Source organism: Typha angustifolia, chromosome 7 (assembly GCF_048772165.1).
Source record: "Typha angustifolia cultivar Huaian chromosome 7, ASM4877216v1, whole genome shotgun sequence".
Lineage (NCBI taxonomy): Eukaryota > Viridiplantae > Streptophyta > Magnoliopsida > Poales > Typhaceae > Typha > Typha angustifolia.
Genome location: NC_133245.1, coordinates 10,856,477 through 10,878,888, shown reverse-complemented (window position 1 = coordinate 10,878,888; position 22,412 = coordinate 10,856,477). Strand labels below are relative to the sequence as shown.

Sequence of the window (22,412 nt, the reverse complement as noted above, 5' to 3'; positions counted from 1 at the left end):
TAACATCTAAAATTATTAATGGCATGGACAGGAAATATCAACCTTTTTCATTATAGTAATATGCACTAAGGCAAACTTTGCATAGTCTCTATGGCAGAAAAATTCAACTATTAAGAAATAGGCAGTGAATCCAATGACTCCAGCATGGTTCCTAGTTCCAGCTGATCCCACCCGAGATGAGTATAGGTAAGAGAGAAAAAGTGGGGGAAGAGAGAGGAAAAGCGAGAAAGAGAGGGAGCAACTGAGCAAGAGAGAGGGAAAGAGAGGGAAAGAGAGGGAAAGAGGGAAAGAGAGAGGGAAAGAGAGGGGGTTTGTAAGTTACGATAGTAAGAGGGAGAGGGAAGAAGTGAGAAAGAAGTGGAGAACAGATAAAAAATAAAAAAATAAAAAATATGATGAAGAGAGAGAGGTGGTAGTTGGTGAGCGTGCAGGAGAGGGAGAGGGAGAGGGAGAGGGAGAGGATGAGCGAGAGCAGGGGAGAGAAAGTTTAGGAGAGAGAGTTTGATAAGACTTAAGAGAGAGTTAGTGCGGAAGAGAGTTTGATAAAAAAAACTAGAGAGAGAGTTTAAAAGAGAGAATTAGCTTGAGAGAATGTAAGAATTTATTTGTGTGAGAGAGTGAGTGGTAGAAAAGGGGAGAGATAGAGATTGAGAAAATACTCTTTATTTTTCAATTTTTAAACTTTATGTATGAATAATCTATATCTATATATTTTTATTATGTTTTCTAAAATATTTGTGATTTTTCTATATTTAAAATTATTTTTAAATACATGCCGCTACGAACAGCCGATACTACTGATACCGTCGGCACAGTCGATATGTATCGTCTTTTCGGATAGCCGACCTCGATCCCAATTTCAATACTTAGAACCCTGGACTCCAGAACTTTAAGGAATCATCCAAGTTTCCAAAAATCTGATGTGATAGAAAGCATACGCAATGACTCGTGCTGGTAATGAATCTGAACAAGCAGCAATACTACAGAGTTGAAAAATGACAATTTTCCAGATCTCCTTCATAGTAGTCTCATACTTGAGTGTCAATAACCAAGCACAGTAATAGGCTACCAGTACAGTCCTTACCATGGATTTTACTTCTGTATAATCTTGCTGCATTGACGTTGCTTTTTGGCGCAAAACCTGCAGTTTATATGATTAAAGGAAGGCTCAGAATATTGGAAATAGAACTCATGCTAGAAGAAAAAGTGGTCAAAAGTTGAGACTTAAAGAAGAAAATCAGCCAAAAGGAAAGAAAAAGAGAATTAATTAACCTGTACAACAACTTCAAAATTGAGGTCTCGAATCTCCTTAAACAACTTATCACTGGAAAAAAAGAAAAGCATTGTAGGTAAAATATGAACAACCTGGAAGCATCAAATTGTTTAGACAGGTAATATAGTCGCATTCCTGGATCTATGACAGTGGGATGAATGATGATAAACAACAAGAATATTTGTAGGAATATTGAAACATTCTAAAATGGTGCCACATATCCTATGAAAGCTACTACATACTATGGATACTCCAAAAATGGAAAAACATGTCTACCTATAAAACAATATATAGCACAACTATTGATGAACATATAGATAAACCACCATTTAGCTAATACCAAACTATGTAGTCAAATCACTTAAGCACAACAGTGGCAAGCTGACACTTCAAAACAAAGTATGAGCCTCAACATGAAGAAGCACTGATCTGAACATACTTTGGATTTAAGATGTTTCACATGTCTGATTCAAAGGAGAGCTCTAGCTTTTTCTTTCATTCCTTAACTTCGCTAGGTAGGTACTTGGTAAGCATGTTCATCTCAAGGTTAGAGATTAAAACACTATTTGGACCTTCCCTGAAAGTTTTTAGCATTAATTCACTCAGAGTTATCCATCCAGGTGGAAGAATAAAGTACATGTTATTCTAAAAAATTGAGTAGAAAATTTTTGCCACGTTTCACAGGCCAGCCAGGTTTTTGGACAACAATATTGTAATAACCAGAGAAATAAAAATAAAAGCCACATGTGATTCACATGAGCCACCTCCCCTCTTTTCTCGCCCGTTTTGCAACAAGGAAGTGATCGCAAGTTTCCCGGCTGACCCAGTCAGTTTCTGAGTAAAATTTGAACTCTAAAATCTTTCCTTGTAATACCCTAGACCTACCTCTCTTTCTCCCCATGCCGTAATCACCTTCTTCCTCCTTTTCTTCTCTTCTCCTTTTAATCCCATCAGAGCTTGCATCATGGGATCAAATTGCCATAGCACAGTCACAGCATTCGGAGAACACCTCTCAAGTCTCAACTCACCGGTGAGTCCTCTCAGCCCATGTATTTAATTTGAATTTAATAGAGTAAGTACGGTTTACCTTCATTTTTGCCATTTGTGGCTTTGTTGGTGCAAGTGGCTTTAGGTCATTGCCGTTCCAATGTAGGAAGCTTTCCTTATCACCCTCGTGCAGTGGGTACCTTCAATTGGGTTCTAAAATGATCGAGGGAGGTTATGCCATGTAACCTCCTCTTGCTGGCCTCTTAGCTTGCGTCTAGCCATCATCATCATCATCGGTCATATCCAACCTCTTAGACGAACTTCCCTACTGGTGAGGAGTCTTTTGGCATCCTTTATGGTTGTGCTCATAACCTTGTCGGTTAGGTAGCTTACCACTATCGTAGACGACCACGGGATGGCACTTCTTGTCATCAATCAAACCGACCAACAACCTCTCACCTTGAGCAGGTGGCTGTAGTGGCTAGGAACTTTCCAATGCGATCGGTGTGGACCACCAACGGCGAAGGTAGCCAGCAGTTTCTCCCCCTCACCTTTGATCCAACAAGGAAGTTGGACGTGAGCTTGGGATTAAACCAAGTGAGAAACTTTAATGGATTTGGGTATAGGTTCAGACTTCAGATCCAATTGGGTCAATAGAACCCAACCTGAATTAAAAGAGCGGCTGCGGACTAGCCACAAGCCAATCTGCGAGTTAAGTGGATTAGGCTGCCCAATCCATTTAATTAGATTGGTGGGTTGTGGTATGCAGCACCCACCACAACTATTTGGGTTTGATATGGCTCAAGTTAGTATCTTACATTAGTTTTAATTTCGAAATCAATATGTGATTAGATTAGAATATATTATTTATTTACTATTACATGTGATGATTATTTTGCATTTGGACAAGAGATCTGAGTCATTCCACTTAGACTCAGGTGAGTAGATTTACTCACATTTTTATTCGTCATGTATTTTATACTTTTACACTAGCATATTATCTTCGTGCAATGCGGCACCCCTCCTAATAACTTTGCCGCTCACCATCAACCTCATCGTTGAGCTTGTCATCGACCGAGCTCGAGTCGGGTGCCCTAGCTCAAGAGAGGGAGGAAGAAAGATCGAGAGAGAGAGAGAGGATTTTGGTTAAAAACTTAAGTTGCGGATATGAATCTCTCTCTCTCTCTCTCTCTCTCTCTCGATCTCAATCTTTCTTCCTCCCTCCCTCGGGCTAGGGCACCCGACGACGACAGCAAAAGTAAGTAGTCCCTTACCTTTTTCTCTCCTCCTTTTATAGCTCGGCCATCATTGATCTTGTTATCTTTGTGCACTCTTATTCATCATGCAAATAGCAATTATACTAATTATGAGTAAATAATGGAAAACTTAAGTTATGATTGGTTAGAGAATAGTCTCGATAATGATCGCTTCGTAACTTGACTCAATTCTATCTAAAAGTCTAGGAGACAGTCATATCCTAAATCATTGTGCTAACTTTCTTATGTGATTGGTGAGATTAGAGAACAGTCCCACGTTAGATCGAAAGATTTCCTATGATGACTCTTTATATTTTGAAAATCAGTTTTGGTGATCGCCATACTATATGGCTTGGCGTCGGGCATGAAGCGGCCAGCTGCCATTGTGGGCTGCCTGGGCACTAAAAAGTGTTAGGTAGGCCAGGTGGCCAAATAAGGTGGGCCTGCACTTTGGCCTACCAGTTACCAAAGCAGGTTGGAAACAGGTCGAATACAGATCAGGTTGAATAACTAACCACTAGCCCACTATATAAAAAAGAACCAAACCTTTTCGTTGCTCTCTCTCTCTCTCTCAATCGTGTATCTCAAGTCTATTTAGGTATATGGTCAGTCATTATTCTAAATTTGGGTCGTGTCAGATATGCATCAATATAAGTTGAAATATCTAAAGACTCATTCCCTCCAACAAATTTGATGTAACATCTTGAATACACCCTACAGTTCCTAACTAGCTTATAGATGTCTGGACTCTAGACCAAGGAATGTGGCGCCGATACCTTGTTGACATGCCCTAGTGTGGCAGCGGCACATTGGCACACGTATTGACACGCATCTAAATAGATTTTTTCAGGGTATTTATATATATTTTAAGTTCAAATATTTGTACAAAAGCCTACATTAGAGTCTTTTATCCCTAGATAATGAAACTTAAACACAGCAATAGTTAAGTAGAAATATGATTCAACATATAATATCAAATAATTATCAAATAATTTTTTATTCAATTCATCTGTAGTTTTGAAAATTATTTTATATAGATCTAGCACAAAATGTTGGATTTATGTGGGATGACTCTTACAAATGATGGATCTAATTTCATTTTGCTACATCTCGGATTTGGTTTCTGAACCAAAGAAACTAGGAAGAGAACAAGAAAAGCATATTTCGATGGGATTTGATGCTCCCATCCTTGGATCGACCTCACTTCCTCTCTCGTCCTTTTTTCTTATATTTGGTTTGGAAAAAAAAATTACAAAAAAGGAGCCAATGGTGGCACAGCACCTAGCACAGAGTGTGCCAATGGTACATCCCCTTGCTAAACCATGCCGACTAGCACTAGTGCATGTTGACCCATGCTAATGTGGAGCCTTTTTTTTTTAACTTTTTCTTATTTCCATCAATCTTTACCAATCACCTTTAGTCATCTTATTATTATATATATTCCTATTTGAATGACAACTTTATTTATCAATCAACCATAAAGAAGAATTTATGAGACAAAAGAAAAAAAAAACATCTCAAGATCAACATGATTATAGTCAAACAAAGGAAAGACGTTTATAGATAGCAAATAATTAAGAGAGATGCACTCATATGATGACATAAATTCATCATTATCATCATATTAATCACACTTATCAAAGCCACAATACATTTATTATATTTCATGTTCACAATCTACATATGTTTATGGTGCACCTATGCCAATATTATTTTTATGTATGTTCAATATTCATATCATATCATAAAAGAATTGTAAAATTCATATTTATATAACAAATATGTGAAATATTATAATAAGCAATACTATTAGTAGATGAGTTTTGAAGATTACCGACAGTATTTAAAACAGCATTCTCATGTTATTCTAATACTATCGACTAAAGTCTTTGATCATTCTTGTCATTGTACGTTCAATTAGATATTAATTTTAATTATTAAATTGTTATCAATTAATATTATGTGTTCAATTATATTATGGAGTATTCAATCATATTATAGAATATTCAATCATTAATATTAGTTTTAATAAATATATACAATTACATTAGTGTTGAATAATATTTATACCAAAACCAAAGATTAATATGCCAAAGACCCAAAACCATCTTTAAATATCCTAAATATTTTATTAAATTTAAATTATAAGCATACCGAGGGCATGCCGGTCAGCACACCCCACGCTGACAAGCACGTGACGTGCTGATAGTGGCATGGCATGGCTATCATTGATCTTGAGCAATATGCGTTATACAGACAACGGGGGAATGCCATGTGCTAGCACGACAATCCTTGGTCTAAACTAGTTGTCCAGCTGTGTATATCTAGACTACCACAATAATCTATAGTTCCTTTCTTGACATCATTCATTGCTGCATACCTACAAGTAGGGTGCAGGGACTTCCCAGGTTGTAAACCTACTGTTGACAGCTATAAAATAGACCAGTCACTTGTCATTAGATACTAAAAGCTTAACTGCAGAATAGATAAATAGGAAAAGCTCAGTGTTTTACATGGATTGTGAAGCACATATCATATCACTGATGTATCAACAGAAAGAAAATCATAAGGTTAACAACACAGCGAGCATTTTTCAGTAATGGACATAGTGCAAAACCATGGACAAGAAAGATTATACATGTATTACTACGTACTGCAATAATAAGGAAAAGAATACGCCATACGGCATGTACTTAATTAAATGAAAGTACCTGGAATTTAATGGAATTTTTATCTTTTTCCCGTCTTGTTGACCTCCCATGATAGTACCATCGACCTCCACAGAGCCATTATTGACTTGCAAAATCTATAAAATAGCTATGAGAAAGACTCGCCTAACATAAGGTTCTTACTTTGAAACTGCATCAAATATTAAAGCAGAACTACAGTTGGAGATAAAGCACCAAAGGTCACAACCTGCCATATGCTTAGCTTAATATGTGCAAAGCCATCATATCACAAGTATAAAACAGAACTCAGTGAACATGTAACAAATTCTAGTGAACCGAGATGATACTACCAATATATAGAAACATAGTTCAGTAAGTCTAACACTTACATGGTAAAGTCAATGTTTAGACTCATGTCTAAGTTGATATATTCAAAAGACACTTTGAAACATGAAAACATAAATCAACTCATTGCAACAATGACAAGTAGATTAGATAAAGTAAACATTAAGTGGTTAAGGTAGTAGAGCATATATATATATGGGCAAATTATAGTTTACCCCCAATGGTTTAACTTGATTTTAACTTACCCCCTTATACTTTAAACCAAGGTTCGTCGAATCGGCCGATCTGGATCAGGATCGCCCGGTTTTGATCAAATCAGGCCAGATCCATTATGAATCTGACCCAAATCTAAAACGGAGACATCAATTATTAATGTCCCCAAGCTCTTTCACTTTCTCTTTTTACTCTTTTCTTCTCACTCTCTCTCTCTCTTTCACTCCTTTCTCCTTTTATTCTCACTTTCACTTTCTAACCGAGAGATCTAGCTCCAATAAACTCCGGCGATGCAAATTTCACTCCAACGAACTCCAACGAACTATGATTCATCAAGTATTCATTATTTGGAATAATCACATAATCTATATGCTAGTTATTATCCTCCTCAATATCCTCCTCAGTATCCTTAGACACAAAATCCACATATTGATTATTATCCTCCTTAGATTCAACAAGATCCATTAAATTTGAATGATATAATGCAATTACTCTTTGGAGCACCAGACCCTAAACATTATTATTTTCAAACTTATGGTGATTATGATGATGATCATTGGGATTTATGAGAGTCAACTCGATATTCATTGGATTTTGATATTTAAGTATATTAGTACTTTCGTTTAATTTTTAAGGCTCATATGTGAATAATTATTATTTTCTTTTTTTTTCATGTTTTTTACATTTTTAAAAAAATTTCTACATTTTTAAATAATATATAGAATTTAATGTAATTAAAAAAATTCGATCTAATCCAAAAGACCAATACAACCGATCCGACCGATACATATCATTTTTTTGAAAGGCTTATCCCAATCCCAATTTTTCGTATCTTGCTTTAAACTAAGGGCTTAACCACCAAGTGGGTCTAGGATCAAATTGTTGGATTTTCCATCCAAAACTAATTGTGTGTTTTCTGCCATAAATAAATAAATAACTAAAAGACCAAACTACCTCTCAATCTACTAATCATACTATATTTATGTGGAAATAATTAAATCTTCTTATGTCTTTGCAACTTGGTTTAGATAACAAGATAGTTAAGTGATTAAGTTTGAAGTGCATGGGAGTAAGTTAAAACTCGGCCAAATAACAGGGAGATTTATTTTATTTTCCCCCCTATATGTGCATATATGTCCAATGTTTGTCATGAATAAATGTCATGAACAAAGATGCATAACTAGAAAAGTTGTGACATATTTGTCTCTTGCATAAAAATATAAGTATGATGTTCATATTGCTCGATATTCAGGGTATTAAAAACAAAAAATATTAGGGACTTCATAAACATGAGGATTATGGAGAATCAATGGTAGAATAAAATACTTAAATTCATATAGTATCAAGTTATGAATTACCAATATCTAGACCCAAGCCAACTATAATATTTAAAAAAAAAAAAGATTGTCGCATTAGAGGCACATGCCTCATCGATCTCCTCCTCCTTTCCTTTTCTTCCCTTCTTTCCTTCTTAGATTTGGGTTAGGGGTTATTGCCAAAATTTTCACGATGCCCAAGCTATATATGCCTCATCAGTCTTCTCCTTCTCTTCCTTCTTCCCCTTAGATTTTTTTTCCTTCACCAACAAAGCTGTCGTTGCTAGAGTTGGGTCGTCGGCGCTGCTGGAGTAAAATCCCTTCACCAAGTGAGCCGCCAGTGAGTTCTTCCCCTATCCCACAAGTTAACTTAGAAATTATAGGGTATTTAATGTAGTACCTTAGTTTTGGGCATTTGCGACATGTCAGGGAGGTTCATTAGCCGACAACTTTAAATCATCATCGCCCCTTGAGTCCTCGTGGCTCGAGAAATTGTAGAGACGAGCTCCATCACCGTTGACCATAGAGCTATGCCTGTCAGTGCCACCGAGGTCACGAGGGTGGCTTGGATGACTTCGGCTTAGCCCCCCAGTAGCACTATCGTCGACGACTTCTCTCCCTCTTTTTCCTCTTGTCAATCTCCTCGACGAAGGAGTCAACGTTGGGCTCGAGCTCAACCGAGCCAACCCTTTTATATTAATGGGTTCAGGTTTGGATTTCAGATCCAAAGGACCCGAGTGACCCGGTTTAATAGGTTCAGGTTTGGATTTCAGATCTAAAGGACCCGAGTGACCCGGTTTAATAAGTTGTCGACTGTGGGCCTTAAGCCCAAACTATTTATTAGGAATGTGCGGGTTGTCGGCCTGCCACAGCCTAGCCCAACAATTTGGGCTTAATCCAGCCCGTTTGAATAATCTAATTAGTTTTAAATTTCAGTAATCATGATATTGGTTAAATTAAAATTATGCTATTTATTTATTATTAAATATAGTACCTTCTGGCACGTGGACTTGAGATTTCAGTTGTTTCAGTTAGACTCAAGTGAGTAGGTTCACTCACATTTTTATCCGTTGTGTATTTTATACTATTTATACAATCATGTATTTTTATGTGTGCAAATTAAATATTATATTTCTGTGTGCAGCTTAATTATTATATTCTATGTGCAAAATATATGACTTGGCGCATTGCTATACTTCGTGCAAATAACAATTTTAATAATCATGAATATTAGTAGAAAAACACAATTGATATTTGGTATGACTTGTTGATTGCATCCTTGTGGCTTATGCTTATAATTCATATTATGAATTTACTAACTATTATTTTAATTATTGAGCTTGGGTTAAAGATTTCAGTTGTCTTACCTAAACTTAAGTGAGTGAGTTCATTTACATAGTTATTCATATTGTATTTCATACATTTTATCAGACCACCTATTTCTCTGTGTGCAATTCAATTATTATAACTCTATGCACAAAATATATAATTTAGTGCATCGCTATATTGCATGCAAATTATAAATTTTAGTAAGAAAAAATATAACTGGTATTTAGTATGACTTAGAAAACAGTCCCAGTATATATCGTTTGCGACTTCCATGGTAACTCAAATCTATTTAGAAGTCCAGGAGAAAGTCTTATTTTAAATTACTACAGTGATTTGATTAGATGACTCTGACGGGGTTAAGAAACAGTAACAGGTTAGATCAAAAGACTTCTTAAAGTGATACGAAATTCTCTTAATAGTTAGTGAAAGAGACAAGATATGTTTATCACATAGTGACATCTCCTAGTAATCCTAACTGGATCAACTATGAGGAAAAAACCCGAGTGACTCTCGAGGTGACTTCTAATTATTGTGGATCTACAAGATATAGACCAAAATGAAACAAATAGCATTATTATTATTATTGAGAAAAATTTCAATATGTTGAAACTGAACATGTTATGAGATATGATTTTATGTTATTACTTTAAATATACTTAGTGAGACCGAATTTGAATGAATTTGAATATTAATTTTAGATTTTTTGAAACTGAGGGAAAAAAATTGGGGAAAATATAATCTTGCTGAATTTTAGCTAAAAATTATAAAATTTGGATTCAAATTTACTCATACGTGCATGCAAGGGCTTCTATACAATGGCTCAAACTAGTCTTGCATTTGCATGTTTGTTTAGGTGTTGCTTTTGTTGGTAAATACTCACTAGCCAATGGGTCAGTTTTGGCTTACTCCAATAGAAGTTCTACAACTATGACCTGGGTAACGTGGAATATGGGATTTTCAATTCTCATATTCCTTGGCCAATCAAAGAAATCCATGTCTGTTATGGTACAAGGGAAAATTTGTAACTAGCTTAGGCCTAGGAGGATTCAAACTCAGAATCTCCTGCTTTTAGAGAATGGTAGTTTCTATCTTTCATATGCTAACAAGCTTCCCTAACAATAAAGAGCATAGAGGAGTTTACATAACTCCATATCCTAGTAATGCATATGCATAAATGGTTATGACAAATATTTTAATGGAGTCTCTCCTCCTTTCCGATTGTTCAAGATTCTAAAATGCTAACATAACTACAGGATAAAATATAACGATTTCCAACTTGACATATTTTGTGAACTCATTTCAAAACATATTTTAATTAATTTAAACAGCAGTGATTGCATTTCACATCAGTTAAGGACTAACATAATCTCTAACTACTTAGTATGCATATATGCTCTTATTACATGAGAATTTACTTCTACGAAAGGAAGGGTGGTAGAAGGAGAAAAATTAATCAAATATTCAAGAAAACAAGCAAAAAGCATAATTTTCAAAACTAACCTCATCCAATAATCCTTCATAACTTAACTGAAAGCACATGGGTGTCAACATATCCACCTGATTCAACAAATATGAGTCAATGAATTAGAAGAGAACAGTTTCTAGCAAATCCTATAACGAGTATGCATGACAACACCAAGCAAGAAATGACCCAAATAATAAATAGAAGCAGTCACTTTGAATGTGCAATAAATTGAGTTTGAAGTGCCTTCAACATGACATCAAAATCAAGAAAACAACCCGATTCACACAAGCCTTACCAGAAAATTACATAAGAACGGCAAATTTGTCGATATAAAAGAACAAACAGCAGGAGTAGTGTAAGCTGCACAATATAATGCTCAACTCTCTGTTATTCACTCTCAAGGTAACTCAGGCTAAGAGGCATACATGAAACATGTAAAATGGACTGTCAATTTCAGAAGTTCAATCACAATGAAAAGAAAAGCATCATAGTGTTCAGCAGAAATATGCTGATGATGCATACACTTGGGAATATAAGCAGAAAAGGAAATGCAGAATATTAGTTTCTCTCTAGAATATAAAATTATTAACATGCTTGCAAAAGGAGGGAAAAAGAGGAAAATAGAAAGTGTAAAACTCAGTAAGGAACATTTCAAATAATGTTGATTTAAGAGATGTTCATCCAGACAACTAAATTTTGGCTGTTCTAAATTTCTAATAAATTTGACTCAAGCAAACTTTTTCTACTAAACATAAAAAAAAGGCCCAGAAAGCAAAGTATAACTTTTTGGATGTCCAGATAACTGAAAAGCTAAACATGAAAGATAAAGAAAGACATACCTCTCTATCTAGCAAAATGAGTGTATTTATCTCCGGAGCCCCCACCTGAAATATCATAATGCATATAATACAGCTGATCACAATTATTTGAAAGGGCTAAATCATTACAGTTCAGATAATTAAGTAATTACATCATCTGCATTAACTGGCTCTTCCACTTGTAGACTGTTTAGAAGCTCTGCAACCTTGGTTGAAGCTTTGCCTTTAGCCCTCACATTAGGTATCACCCCGAAAGCAAACTGAAACACATTACTGAGTGTCCTAATTTGAGATAAATATGTGCTTCCCAGTAAATTACGACATCAAAAATTCAGAACCAAGTAGCACCTAATCAGAAAATGAACCCTAATTTGTAAAAGATTATAAGACTAAAGATATGACACATGATTTCAATGATCAAAATATCTTTATAGATAAACAAGTAGATATCATATAGAAAGTAGGTCAAAGATATGCCAGAGAACTGTTAATTGATGATAAATATCCTTATTTAAACTAGCACAAAATAAACAGAATAAGACAAGGTTTGAATCTTAATATCATGTTTGCCTCAGCTAAAAAATTGTATTAATATCTTCTATTGTTCACATGCAATTTAAATGAAGCAATTCTGACAAACTTAACTATCAACAGAGAGAAAAAAGAGTCAAATTCATATATATTTGACTGATTAACTGAAAACATACATACCTCCAGCTTATGAATAGCTTGTGCGACATGCCAAACGGAGCTTGTATCACCATCAACAAGACATTCCTAGAAAATTAAACAGTTGAAAGGAGAGAATCACTGACATCAAAAGATGATGACAATATAAAATCTTACGCATATAGGATACCTTCAGAGCAAAGTCAAGTTCAAAGGAGAGGACATCCTCATCCAATGGAACCATGTATAAGGGGTACTCCCCAAACGTCAGCATGCTATGGACCTTCTCTTCCTCGAATATCTGCAAGAGGTAGGTTAAATTATTACGAAAGAAAAGTGTAAAATAAATACTGTAAGATTTGCTTTCTTTGTTTGGTGAGAAATTATTGGGAAGAGACCATATAATGATTGAAAATGAGACACAAGGATAAGAATTGTCAAAAAGTAGGTGCAAAAACTTTTATGCCGAAAATTGAAACTATTGGCTATGCTATGGGTGTGAACAAAACTATAGGCATGCAAACATACATCAAGTTGCATTTCCTCATCATAGCTTTGTTTAAGCGCTAAACATGAACTCTAAAATAGGTAAAACCAAGGCAATGCTGATGGTGGCACTGCACGACGTGGGGTCTGAAACAGATTTTATTGATCCAAAACGCATCCATTAAAATAGAAAAAACCTAAAATATTCTGTTGGATCCTTTTTTTATCATGTGACAAACATAATATATCATGTGAAGCCCCCAACCTTAAGAAGCTTATCTTCTCCCAGATGATCTCATCTAGTAAATGTGAGCGTAATTGGTCAACTTTTGCACTGATTTATGCCAAAACTAGAAATAATCTTTCATATGCACACTTGGAGAAATTTGTATATGCCCACTACAATATGACGTTACATCTATAACATAAAACTAATAATCACGAGAGAGATGAGTTTTTTATCTCCTGCATGCTAGTTTTTTTTCAATACGAGGAAACTATAATGGAGTGGATGCAAACTGCTAATGATCAATCGGACCGATTTTTTGATGAGAAGGGAGATCTTCCTCAACCTTATAGGTTTATTACTGAAAAGACTAGAGTGACAGATGTAGAAAGAAAAATATCATCACAGGCTCAAGATGATTACAGTCAAATGATAGAACTTGAGTTTATAGGTAGCAGAATATATAGAGTGACAGATGTAGAAAGAAAAATACCATCATAAGCTTAAGATGATTACAGTCAAATGATAGGACTTGAGTCAATAGGTAGCAAGTTATCAAGGACATGCGCTCATTGGATGATATAGGTTTCTCATCATTATCATCATATCAATCACACTCACCAAAAACACAATACTCATATCCATAATCTATATATGTCTATGATATGTCTCTATAGGTGCAAGTCGTTTCCGTGCATGTCTAATATTCATATCATATCATAGGAGAATTGCAAAATCTACATTTGTATGAAGACTATGTGACACATTATAAAGAACAATACTATCAGTTGATGAGTTTTAAAAACTATAAATAGTTTCTATGCAACGTTCTCATATTATTCTTATATTAGTAAATTAAATCTTTAATTCTCCCCATTATTCTATGTTCAATTAGATATTAATTTTAATTACTAAACTATTATCAATTAATAAATGTATTCAATCATATTATGTGTTGAATAATGTTTCTAATTAACTATTGCTATATCTTTAATAAAATAGATCATTTACAAGAATAATCTAAGGATAAATGAGTCTAATGTATACTTTAATACATAAATTTAAACCAAAAATTAACGATTGGCGTGCTAAAGATCCAAAAATATCTCTAAATACACTAAAGATTTTATCAAAAGTGTATCCAGTGCAGGCCATTGGCACGCAAGAGTGTGCAAGTTGGCACAAGGCCATCGTTGACAGTAAGGAGTTAGAGATCTGCTACATTCAACATATAGAAAACTATACATCTACAACAAAGTAATGACACTTAATTGTGTAGTTTAAGGAAATGAAGTATAAATAGATCCACAAGATAAGAAATGCAATAACATATGGTGCATTGGTTATTTTTGTCAATAAAAAAGTTGACTGTTGTTGTATGGTATGGAGGCATGATGGCCATGGACAATCAAGGCATGTATAGCATATTAGCAATTTGTGCCATGGTGACACATTATAGGCCATACAATGCCCACCAATGTTTTGAAAAGCGGCCACAGGTGGCGAGCAGTCACTCCATCACCTACCGCCTAGGTGAAAGGCGGGCGACAAAGCGGGTGATGAGGCGGTCTACAGTTTTTAATATAAATAAATAAATTAGTATATATAGAAATTTTAATAGTGCACTAAACCAAAACACTAAATAATATAATCACATTCACTAATTGCTTATTAGTGATAACTGAATAACTGAGATATCTGATTACTAACTCTAGTTTATTTACATGAATCACATTTCAAAATCCTCTAATCAGAAATTATATACTTAAATAGCAGGCAATTAGTAATTCCCCAATTAATAATGCATGACAGTGAAAAAAAGATTCCTTCTCGTAATCTTAATTCAATAATTCATAAACCAATTAGCAATTAACTCCTCTAAATTCCTAATTAATTCCTATAACCATATATCATAGTAGATTAAGAGTAATTGAAAAATTAAGCAAGAAAAAATTAGGAACATTTAAGCTTGGGAAAAGAAAATGGTAAACCCATTGATTCATAATGGGAGAGAGTGGGAGAGAGTGAGAGAAACTGAGAGAGACTAAGAGAGTGGGTGAGAGAGAGAGAGGGAGAGAGGAGAGATGAGTACTGTTGTGAGAGAGATTAATTGAGAGAGAGTAGGAGAGAGAGAGAGAGAGCATGCTGCCGCCTGCCACTTGTCGCCTTAGCTGTGGTCGCTACCTTTCCCTATCACTGTCTATTGAGCTTATTCTAGGTTTTGCCGGTGAGAGATGTGCAGCGAGACACACACACACACAGAGAGAAAGAACGAGAGAGATCAACATGGCGTTTGGTTTTTTTATATTGGTTAATTTTATTAAACCCAATCTGCTATAAAATCCAACCGACTCACTAATAACCGCATCTCGACTTGGCGGGCCGAAGCGCTGGCCCACCAAGTCAGGCTAGGCAGCCCGCCTAGCGCTATTTAGCGCCTAGACAGCCCACCAAGGCGCTTGGCCGCCTTTTGTCGGTGCCTTTCAACATGGCAGGGCGGCCGGTGGCGGCCACCTTTTCCGCTTTTCAAAACAGTGATACCAACAGTACAAATAGCAACTCAATAGCATGACTTGGCACACTCTGGCATGGTGTTTTCCTCTCTAGCTCATGTGGTTCACCGGTTTCATCAATGTCAGCCGACGATAGTGATTCAATCGATACAGAGGTGCACTTAAAGTGGAGGGTGTGCTGTCCCTATTAGGCTGGGCCCTTCCATATAAGGCCACCCTATTTAGAACAGCTAACAAAGTTATATAGAAGAATCATACATTAAAAGGATATAACTAATATTATTTCTTGAATATTTCCTCAATCACATTGTTAATGTTTCTGCACTACAGTGTCAAATTGTTATTAAACTGAGTCTGAAATCAGTGAAATCCACTTAAAGCATAGATGGATAGATCTCCATGATCACCCATTCAACTGAAAATCGAATTAATAATTTTTACATAATTTTATTAGAATTTTTTGTTCTGGGTTTACAAAAAAAACCAATTATAGGAGAAATTCCAGCATTAGGAGAATTTATTTGATATATACAGGCAAAGGATTGATCTATGTAAACTTTGCTTCAATTTCTCCAACTTCTCATGTTGAGGCTTAAAAATTTTGCGAAATCCAATATATGTCAAATTTAGGCAGCGGTGGAGATTAAAATTGAGGAAATTCAAATTAAGTAATGAACCAATAGAGGTTAAATCCACACCAATAGAGAAATATAATCTCTGGGATTTTGTGTCAACAGTAGGATTAACATCGATAGCCAAGTGTTGGTAGGAGTGTTCAGGCACATGCTACCTATTAAGGAAATGCTACCCAGTGACCACAGCCAGGCATCAAAAAAATCATTAGTAATAAGCAACTTTTACTGTGCAAGTCACACAAGGATTGCAAGTTAGTCATCAACATAGTACATACCACAAGTCATGGTCTACATAGTATGTGTGGATAAACATGACTATGCACTAACTAATATATGACAGATTGGCCATGATAGGCTTAGGATCCAAGGATTGCCGTGCATATGCCATGGCCTATGTTGGCCACTGTTAGCCGACCATGCCACAGAAAAAGGGAGGTTAGTTACTGTGTTACTGTCATCGTCGTCCTCGACGTCACTCCAATGTCTTTCTTGCCTTTGCTCAACGCGGATCTTTTTATTTCAGCCTGTTTTGGGTCATCTTCTTCCTCTCAACATCTAGGGCATGCTCAACGCAAGAGGAACAGTGAGGGTGAAGGCAAACGCGATAGCTTCGCAATTAGTAGGAGGTGAGAGAAGGGGTGCCATGGGCACCCTCTCATACCACATGTCAGTACTACGCCAGCACAGCAATCCTTAGGATCAACAAAAAAATAAATACAACTCAACATGGGTCAATACAAGTTGGCGTGAATTTACACGGTGGAGTATCGAGATACTCCTCAAAGCCGATGTTGATAAGACAATTGCATATGGTATGTGCAGCCCATATTGACTAGCATGCTCTGCATGACAATCTATGATTGAGGATTTCCTTCTCATTGGCATGGAATTTGCTACATGAGTCTCAAAGTCAAGCTTCCTTTGCTATTCCACTCGAGGAAAAATCTCCATTTTGAGAAAATAAAGCAAAAACCTTCTAAGAGGTCTCGTTTGCTTTAAGATTCTGGAAGATCTAGAATAGCCATTCTAGATTCTTACTCCTAAATTTATACCTCCAATATATTGGAGCATTCTAATGTTTACTTGTAATCCAAAGGTGTCATAATTACTTTTAATGTGACATAAAAGTTAAAATAAAGTACAATAAAAAGGTAAAAATTGGCTCAAACGCTCGTGATTTGACATATAGAAATCTAAACTAAAATGTTGTCATTTATTATAGGTATGCAATCTATACTTGTAAGTATGTAATGAGATGAGTGGATACTAGGAGACGAGATAGGTGGAAAAATTGGGAATATTGGGTGAAAAATTGGGAATATTGGGTGAAAAATTTGAACAAAAACTTTTGATTCGTAGAATGCTAGATAAGTGGTAGGAGAGAGAACTTTTAAAATAACTTTAGTCAAATTAAGTGGAAAAACTATAATTGGTCTTATGTGTATAATAATTTGAATAATGTTTCTAATATAGAATATGGATAATTTGATGTTTCTTTCAAGCAAGGCATGAGCAATGTGCTATACAGTGATAAGATGTGTTTTGACAAGCAAAAATCTAGATAGAGAAAGTGAGAACGCTCACCACGGTCATCGATATCAACATCATCACCAAGAAAAGCCTCCATGCCCAATGCCCTAGGCACATCATCATTAGAAAAGATGAACAATCATCTTTTAAGTTTAGAATTGAACCAAGTGATAGTCTTACTCGAGCAATCCACTGATGGCATAACACCTCAATTACATGGACCTTCTAATGGCTCATCTCAAGCAAGTTTATTCAAACTCTAATTCTGGCTTAAAGTAGGGAAATTCGGGTTTCCAAAATCCTAAGCCTTCATAAAAGAATCAAGAAGAATAGAGAAATTTGTATATTGGTGGCATGGCTCCTAATTTCAGCAGATCTCGAGATGGATCAGCTGAAACGGATCCCAATCATAACCCAAAAATCAGTTAGGTGATTGGTTTTGGTTTGGGATCAACTAGCTTCAACTGTCTTGGCCGATCCATCTCAACTGTATTGATCAAAACTAGACAAAATAGACTTAGTTTTCTTGCATTTGTAATTAATAGCTAGAATTTTATATAACTAAAAAAAAATTTGATTCGATACGAGTGACCGATACATATCATTTTTTCGAGTGACAATCCCGAGTTTCAAAACCTTGATCAGTGGTACTACTTTTTCTAGTCAGTTTTAGTTGCAATATCTAATGTTGGATCATAAATTATAGATTTGCTATGACACAAAATTGAGCAACCAATTTCCTCAGATTTTTCATATTCTTTTAAAAAGAAGTAGAAAAATCAAATTTTCCAATTTTAACCATTATTTAGTTTTTAAGTTACTGAAAGCCATTTCAATTGAATGATTGATGGTATCTACACAATCTGAGCTAGTCTGCGCTTATAAAAATAGCACCATGGCATCAAGAAGGGATTTTTGGTGTTGGCACAAAAATACTTGCATTGTTCTTGATCAAGCATCCTTTGCTCATCTAGTAGTAACATGGGTAGCACTTTGATTCATTCTTGTTTCGATATACTCACAAACAAACATTTTTCTGACCTATGGTTTAATCAATGTTTCATTAGCTCTAAGATCACAATCATCATTTGGTGTTCCATTTGCCTAATCAACTATCAAATCATAGTCATCTAACAAATATCAGTTACATGATGGGCAGTAAATAAGCAAGATAAAGTTCAATCAAAAGACTCGAGTGTCTATCAAATACCACTTTAGTTTGTAACATGCATTATAGGATTGAAGTCTCCATGTACATCATAAAAGAAGACAGCATCCTTTAGGTACAACTAGCAATTAACATATACCAGAAGATTTAGAGTATATATAAGAAGTCATGAAGCACAAAGGATTACAAGTTGTCACAAAAGGGACAAAATCTTACCTTCTCACAAGCAACCGTTCGGCGTGGCACAAAATAAACAAAGTACTCTCTTTGGACTCCTTTAGAGACATCATTGTGAATATGAGATGAGATGAACTTCATTAAGTTAAGCTGAGAACGAACAAGATATATCACTTTGGTGCATTCAGTTTGAACAGGATCTGCAGAGAGATGACGCAATTCTACACCATTTTCCTAGTTAAAAGGCACCAAGCTCTTATTAGACAAGGATTTGCTGTTAGATAAGCAATGCCAAAGCACAACTAGGTAGAAAATTTTGAAAATACTGCAACTTGTAATGCAGAAATATGTAGATACGATCCTGTTTTAGGGGCTATTTGGTGTGTCGGAATGGGATGCAGCGCATCGTAGCACAGGAGACATTCTAGTTTCTATGCCGTAGGTTTCTTAGTTTCAAAGGAGTTACACAATGATTTAAGGTCTTTTTCATAATTATTTTCAGTTTCATTATGACTTTTCTTAAATAAAAGTATGAAACAGCATCATTTTCATTCATGGGTACAATTGCCACATGAACAATCTTCCCAATCATTATAAATGAAGAAATTATGTATAAGCTTAGTTGAGTAATAAGCACTTAGACATCCCTACTAAATAAATATTAATTGCCATGTGTCAGGATGGTAGCACACCACATTACGGTATAACTACTAACACAAGGTTGCATCTAGCCATCTTAATGGCTTTAAGAGATACATGACATTCTGTCTTGGCAAAACAACTGTTTCATAATTCATACTACTTAAGAGTAGTCGTGCAAATTAGAACCATTCCTTTCCTCATGAAAGTCTATAAATAATCTTTTGAAACTCTCATTCAAAGAAGAGATGGTACATCATAGGGTAGCAGTTTGTTCAGAGAAAGTATTCTAAATATACTTACAAAATTAATTGTCAAAGCACTCCTGTATTTAATCATAGGCATAATTAGAAATTTAGTATCCTCTCCAACATCTAAGGAGGCCTTAGAAGTCAGTGTAACATTTCAGAAGATCTTATGTATAGCATTATTAGAAATGAGCAGATGACTTCGAAAATTTGAAGGACCCTTTTAATATGTCCATGCTCAATAGTATCAGAAGCAACATCTTGTAGAAATAACATAGTTGGGGATGGAAAAAAGACCATTTATACATTTTATCAAAGACCCACATGATTATAAATTAGAAATATAATTCTAAATTCTAAATTCAGATACTTATTAAAAGTGTGAATAAATCCTACATGTATACAATGACCATCTTTGGCTCCTAAGATGTCCAATTGTTTCTAGGAAACCATTTCATACAACTTATACAGTTTGTCAAAAAGATATTAATATACATAGAATTAAGCTGATATGCAGGAACTTAGTGTACTGTACCCTGGTGAGTATATATGTCCAAATGTATTAACATAATTATCAAAGTCCTATACCTACGGGAATTTGTACGTACTTAGATCAACCCATAGAGGTGAACACAATAGCAATAATAGGATATATATATATATATATATATACCAAAATATGCTATCATGTAAAAAACATTGGAAGAACCAACCTTCTTCAGCACCATTACTTCTCTTGACGTAAGATTAGAGGGCCTAACATATTTACCTCAAGCGAACACTAATCAAAGGAGTAGATAATATTATAAAAGGTTAAGAAAACTTCTGATGTTTTGAGGGTTGCATAAATCTTCGGTTTACAGCATGAACTAGAAATCAGACAAAGTCTTTATGATAACTATCCAAATTTTTGTAAGCTACAACCTTAAATCTTTACATTATTTCATGAAGCAATGAAGTGTTGACTATAATTTGATCAAACTCAACTTAATTTAGAGACATAATACGCATATTTTTTACTTCATTAACTGCATATGCTTGAAACACTAAACACTTCATCATCCACAAATGCATGGCTGGTGATTCAAATAAATACAGCACTTGAAACACCAAAAGAATTTTCAAACTCCAAACTTTGAAGCAAATGATCAGTGATTCCCCACAGAATGCTCTCGCATTAGGGCATTAGCAACATAAAACTTGAGCAGCGAGGTTTACATAGCAAAATTTGTAACATATATAGTACCTTGAGAACCGATGTTTGGATCAATAGAGAGAGAGTTCCTCCAAGCCTAGGATCAATCACCAGGCACTTCTTACCACGAATCTGCCAAGATAAACCAAAAACGTTATAGGAAATAAAAGACAAATGGAAGTAAAAAGGGAAGAGGGACTGGGTAGGATCTTACCTTCTTAAGGATATTGAGGAGCTCCTTCTGAGATTGCTCCCTGACATGTTCGGCAAAGAAAGTAAGCATAAGAAACGAGAAAGAAGGGAGAGCATAGCGACATTCAGGGAAGAAGAGATGATCTGGTACCTGAGAGCAGCAAGATTTAGCGGCGCATTGTCGAGATTCGGAATCTGAGCCATGGGAGCCCCTCCAAGGGTTTAGAATACGTAGTGGAGTGGAAGGAGGCCGGATTTGGGCAGAAGAACGGACGAAGGCTTCGTATTTGTTTCTCCCCTCTCTAATTTTATTTTCCTATTTATTCTCTTCTCCAATAAACGTATTCCTTTCAGTTTTCTTTTACGGAGCACGGAAGAGGTGCGAGGACTAAGCAAACCCTTGGAAACCCCTCAATACCTCCTCCTCTGCTTCATCTCCTCCTCGCCATCCGTCGAGCTCTGTCCACGAGAAACTGAGATCGGTTCCGATCCGATCACCGGATTAGGCTATTTCGTCGAGGAAGAAAGCGGCGGATTGGTCGTTGATAGGATTGATCGGATTCCGTTGCCGGTGCGGCGAGTTGTTCTGCGGCGAGCACCGGTACTCGGACCAACAAGTGTGCGGCTTCAACTACGAGGCCGCCGGGAGGGAGGCGATCGCGCGGGAGAATCTGGTCGTCCGCGCCTCCAAGATCATTAGGCTTTGATTGGGTCAGCACCACAGCTCGTACCCCCGGCAAGCAAAAGGCTTCTCTGGTATCAATCGTTAAGTTTAGCAACGAGTTAACTCGGTTGGGCATCCAGGCCGACGATACTATGTTCTGACGCAGAGTAAATTTATTTCAGGATGTAAGTTTGTTGGGTTTAGATGTGCATTAGACCTTAATCAAGATCAACCTTAAATTAAGCTTGTATCTGACTTGAATTAGATTTGGCTTCTTTTTTTTTTAATTCATACATCAATTAGCTATTAAGTTTGATACCACAAAAATACTGAGAAAAGTATCAAATTTTGTCTATGATAGATAGCGTAACAGATGAAAGGATACCAAACCCTAAGCTC

The 22,412-nt window shown here is 35.8% G+C and overlaps 1 protein-coding gene across 2 annotated transcripts in view; it reads right to left on the bottom strand.

The window, feature by feature from the left end:
- LOC140762720 (vacuolar protein-sorting-associated protein 33 homolog) overlaps positions 1-22,174 on the bottom strand; it is a 45,875-nt gene extending 23,701 nt beyond the window's left edge. The window contains exons 1-12 of one of the 2 annotated variants that reach the window (XM_073100633.1): positions 21,501-22,174; positions 21,372-21,411; positions 21,209-21,289; positions 19,115-19,309; positions 12,531-12,641; positions 12,383-12,448; positions 11,824-11,931; positions 11,693-11,737; positions 10,889-10,945; positions 6,228-6,322; positions 1,273-1,324; positions 1,085-1,141 (exon numbers count right to left, since the gene is read on the bottom strand). In XM_073100633.1, coding sequence (XP_072956734.1) covers positions 1,085-1,141; positions 1,273-1,324; positions 6,228-6,322; positions 10,889-10,945; positions 11,693-11,737; positions 11,824-11,931; positions 12,383-12,448; positions 12,531-12,641; positions 19,115-19,309; positions 21,209-21,289; positions 21,372-21,411; positions 21,501-21,553 — 960 coding nt within the window. In that variant the 5' untranslated portion in view covers positions 21,554-22,174. Of the gene's footprint in view, positions 1-1,084; positions 1,142-1,272; positions 1,325-6,227; positions 6,323-10,888; positions 10,946-11,692; positions 11,738-11,823; positions 11,932-12,382; positions 12,449-12,530; positions 12,642-17,784; positions 17,838-19,114; positions 19,310-21,208; positions 21,290-21,371; positions 21,412-21,500 lie in introns of those variants that run through there. The other variant, XM_073100634.1, reaches the window with a different exon arrangement.
- Positions 22,175-22,412: the final 238 nt, after the last annotated feature.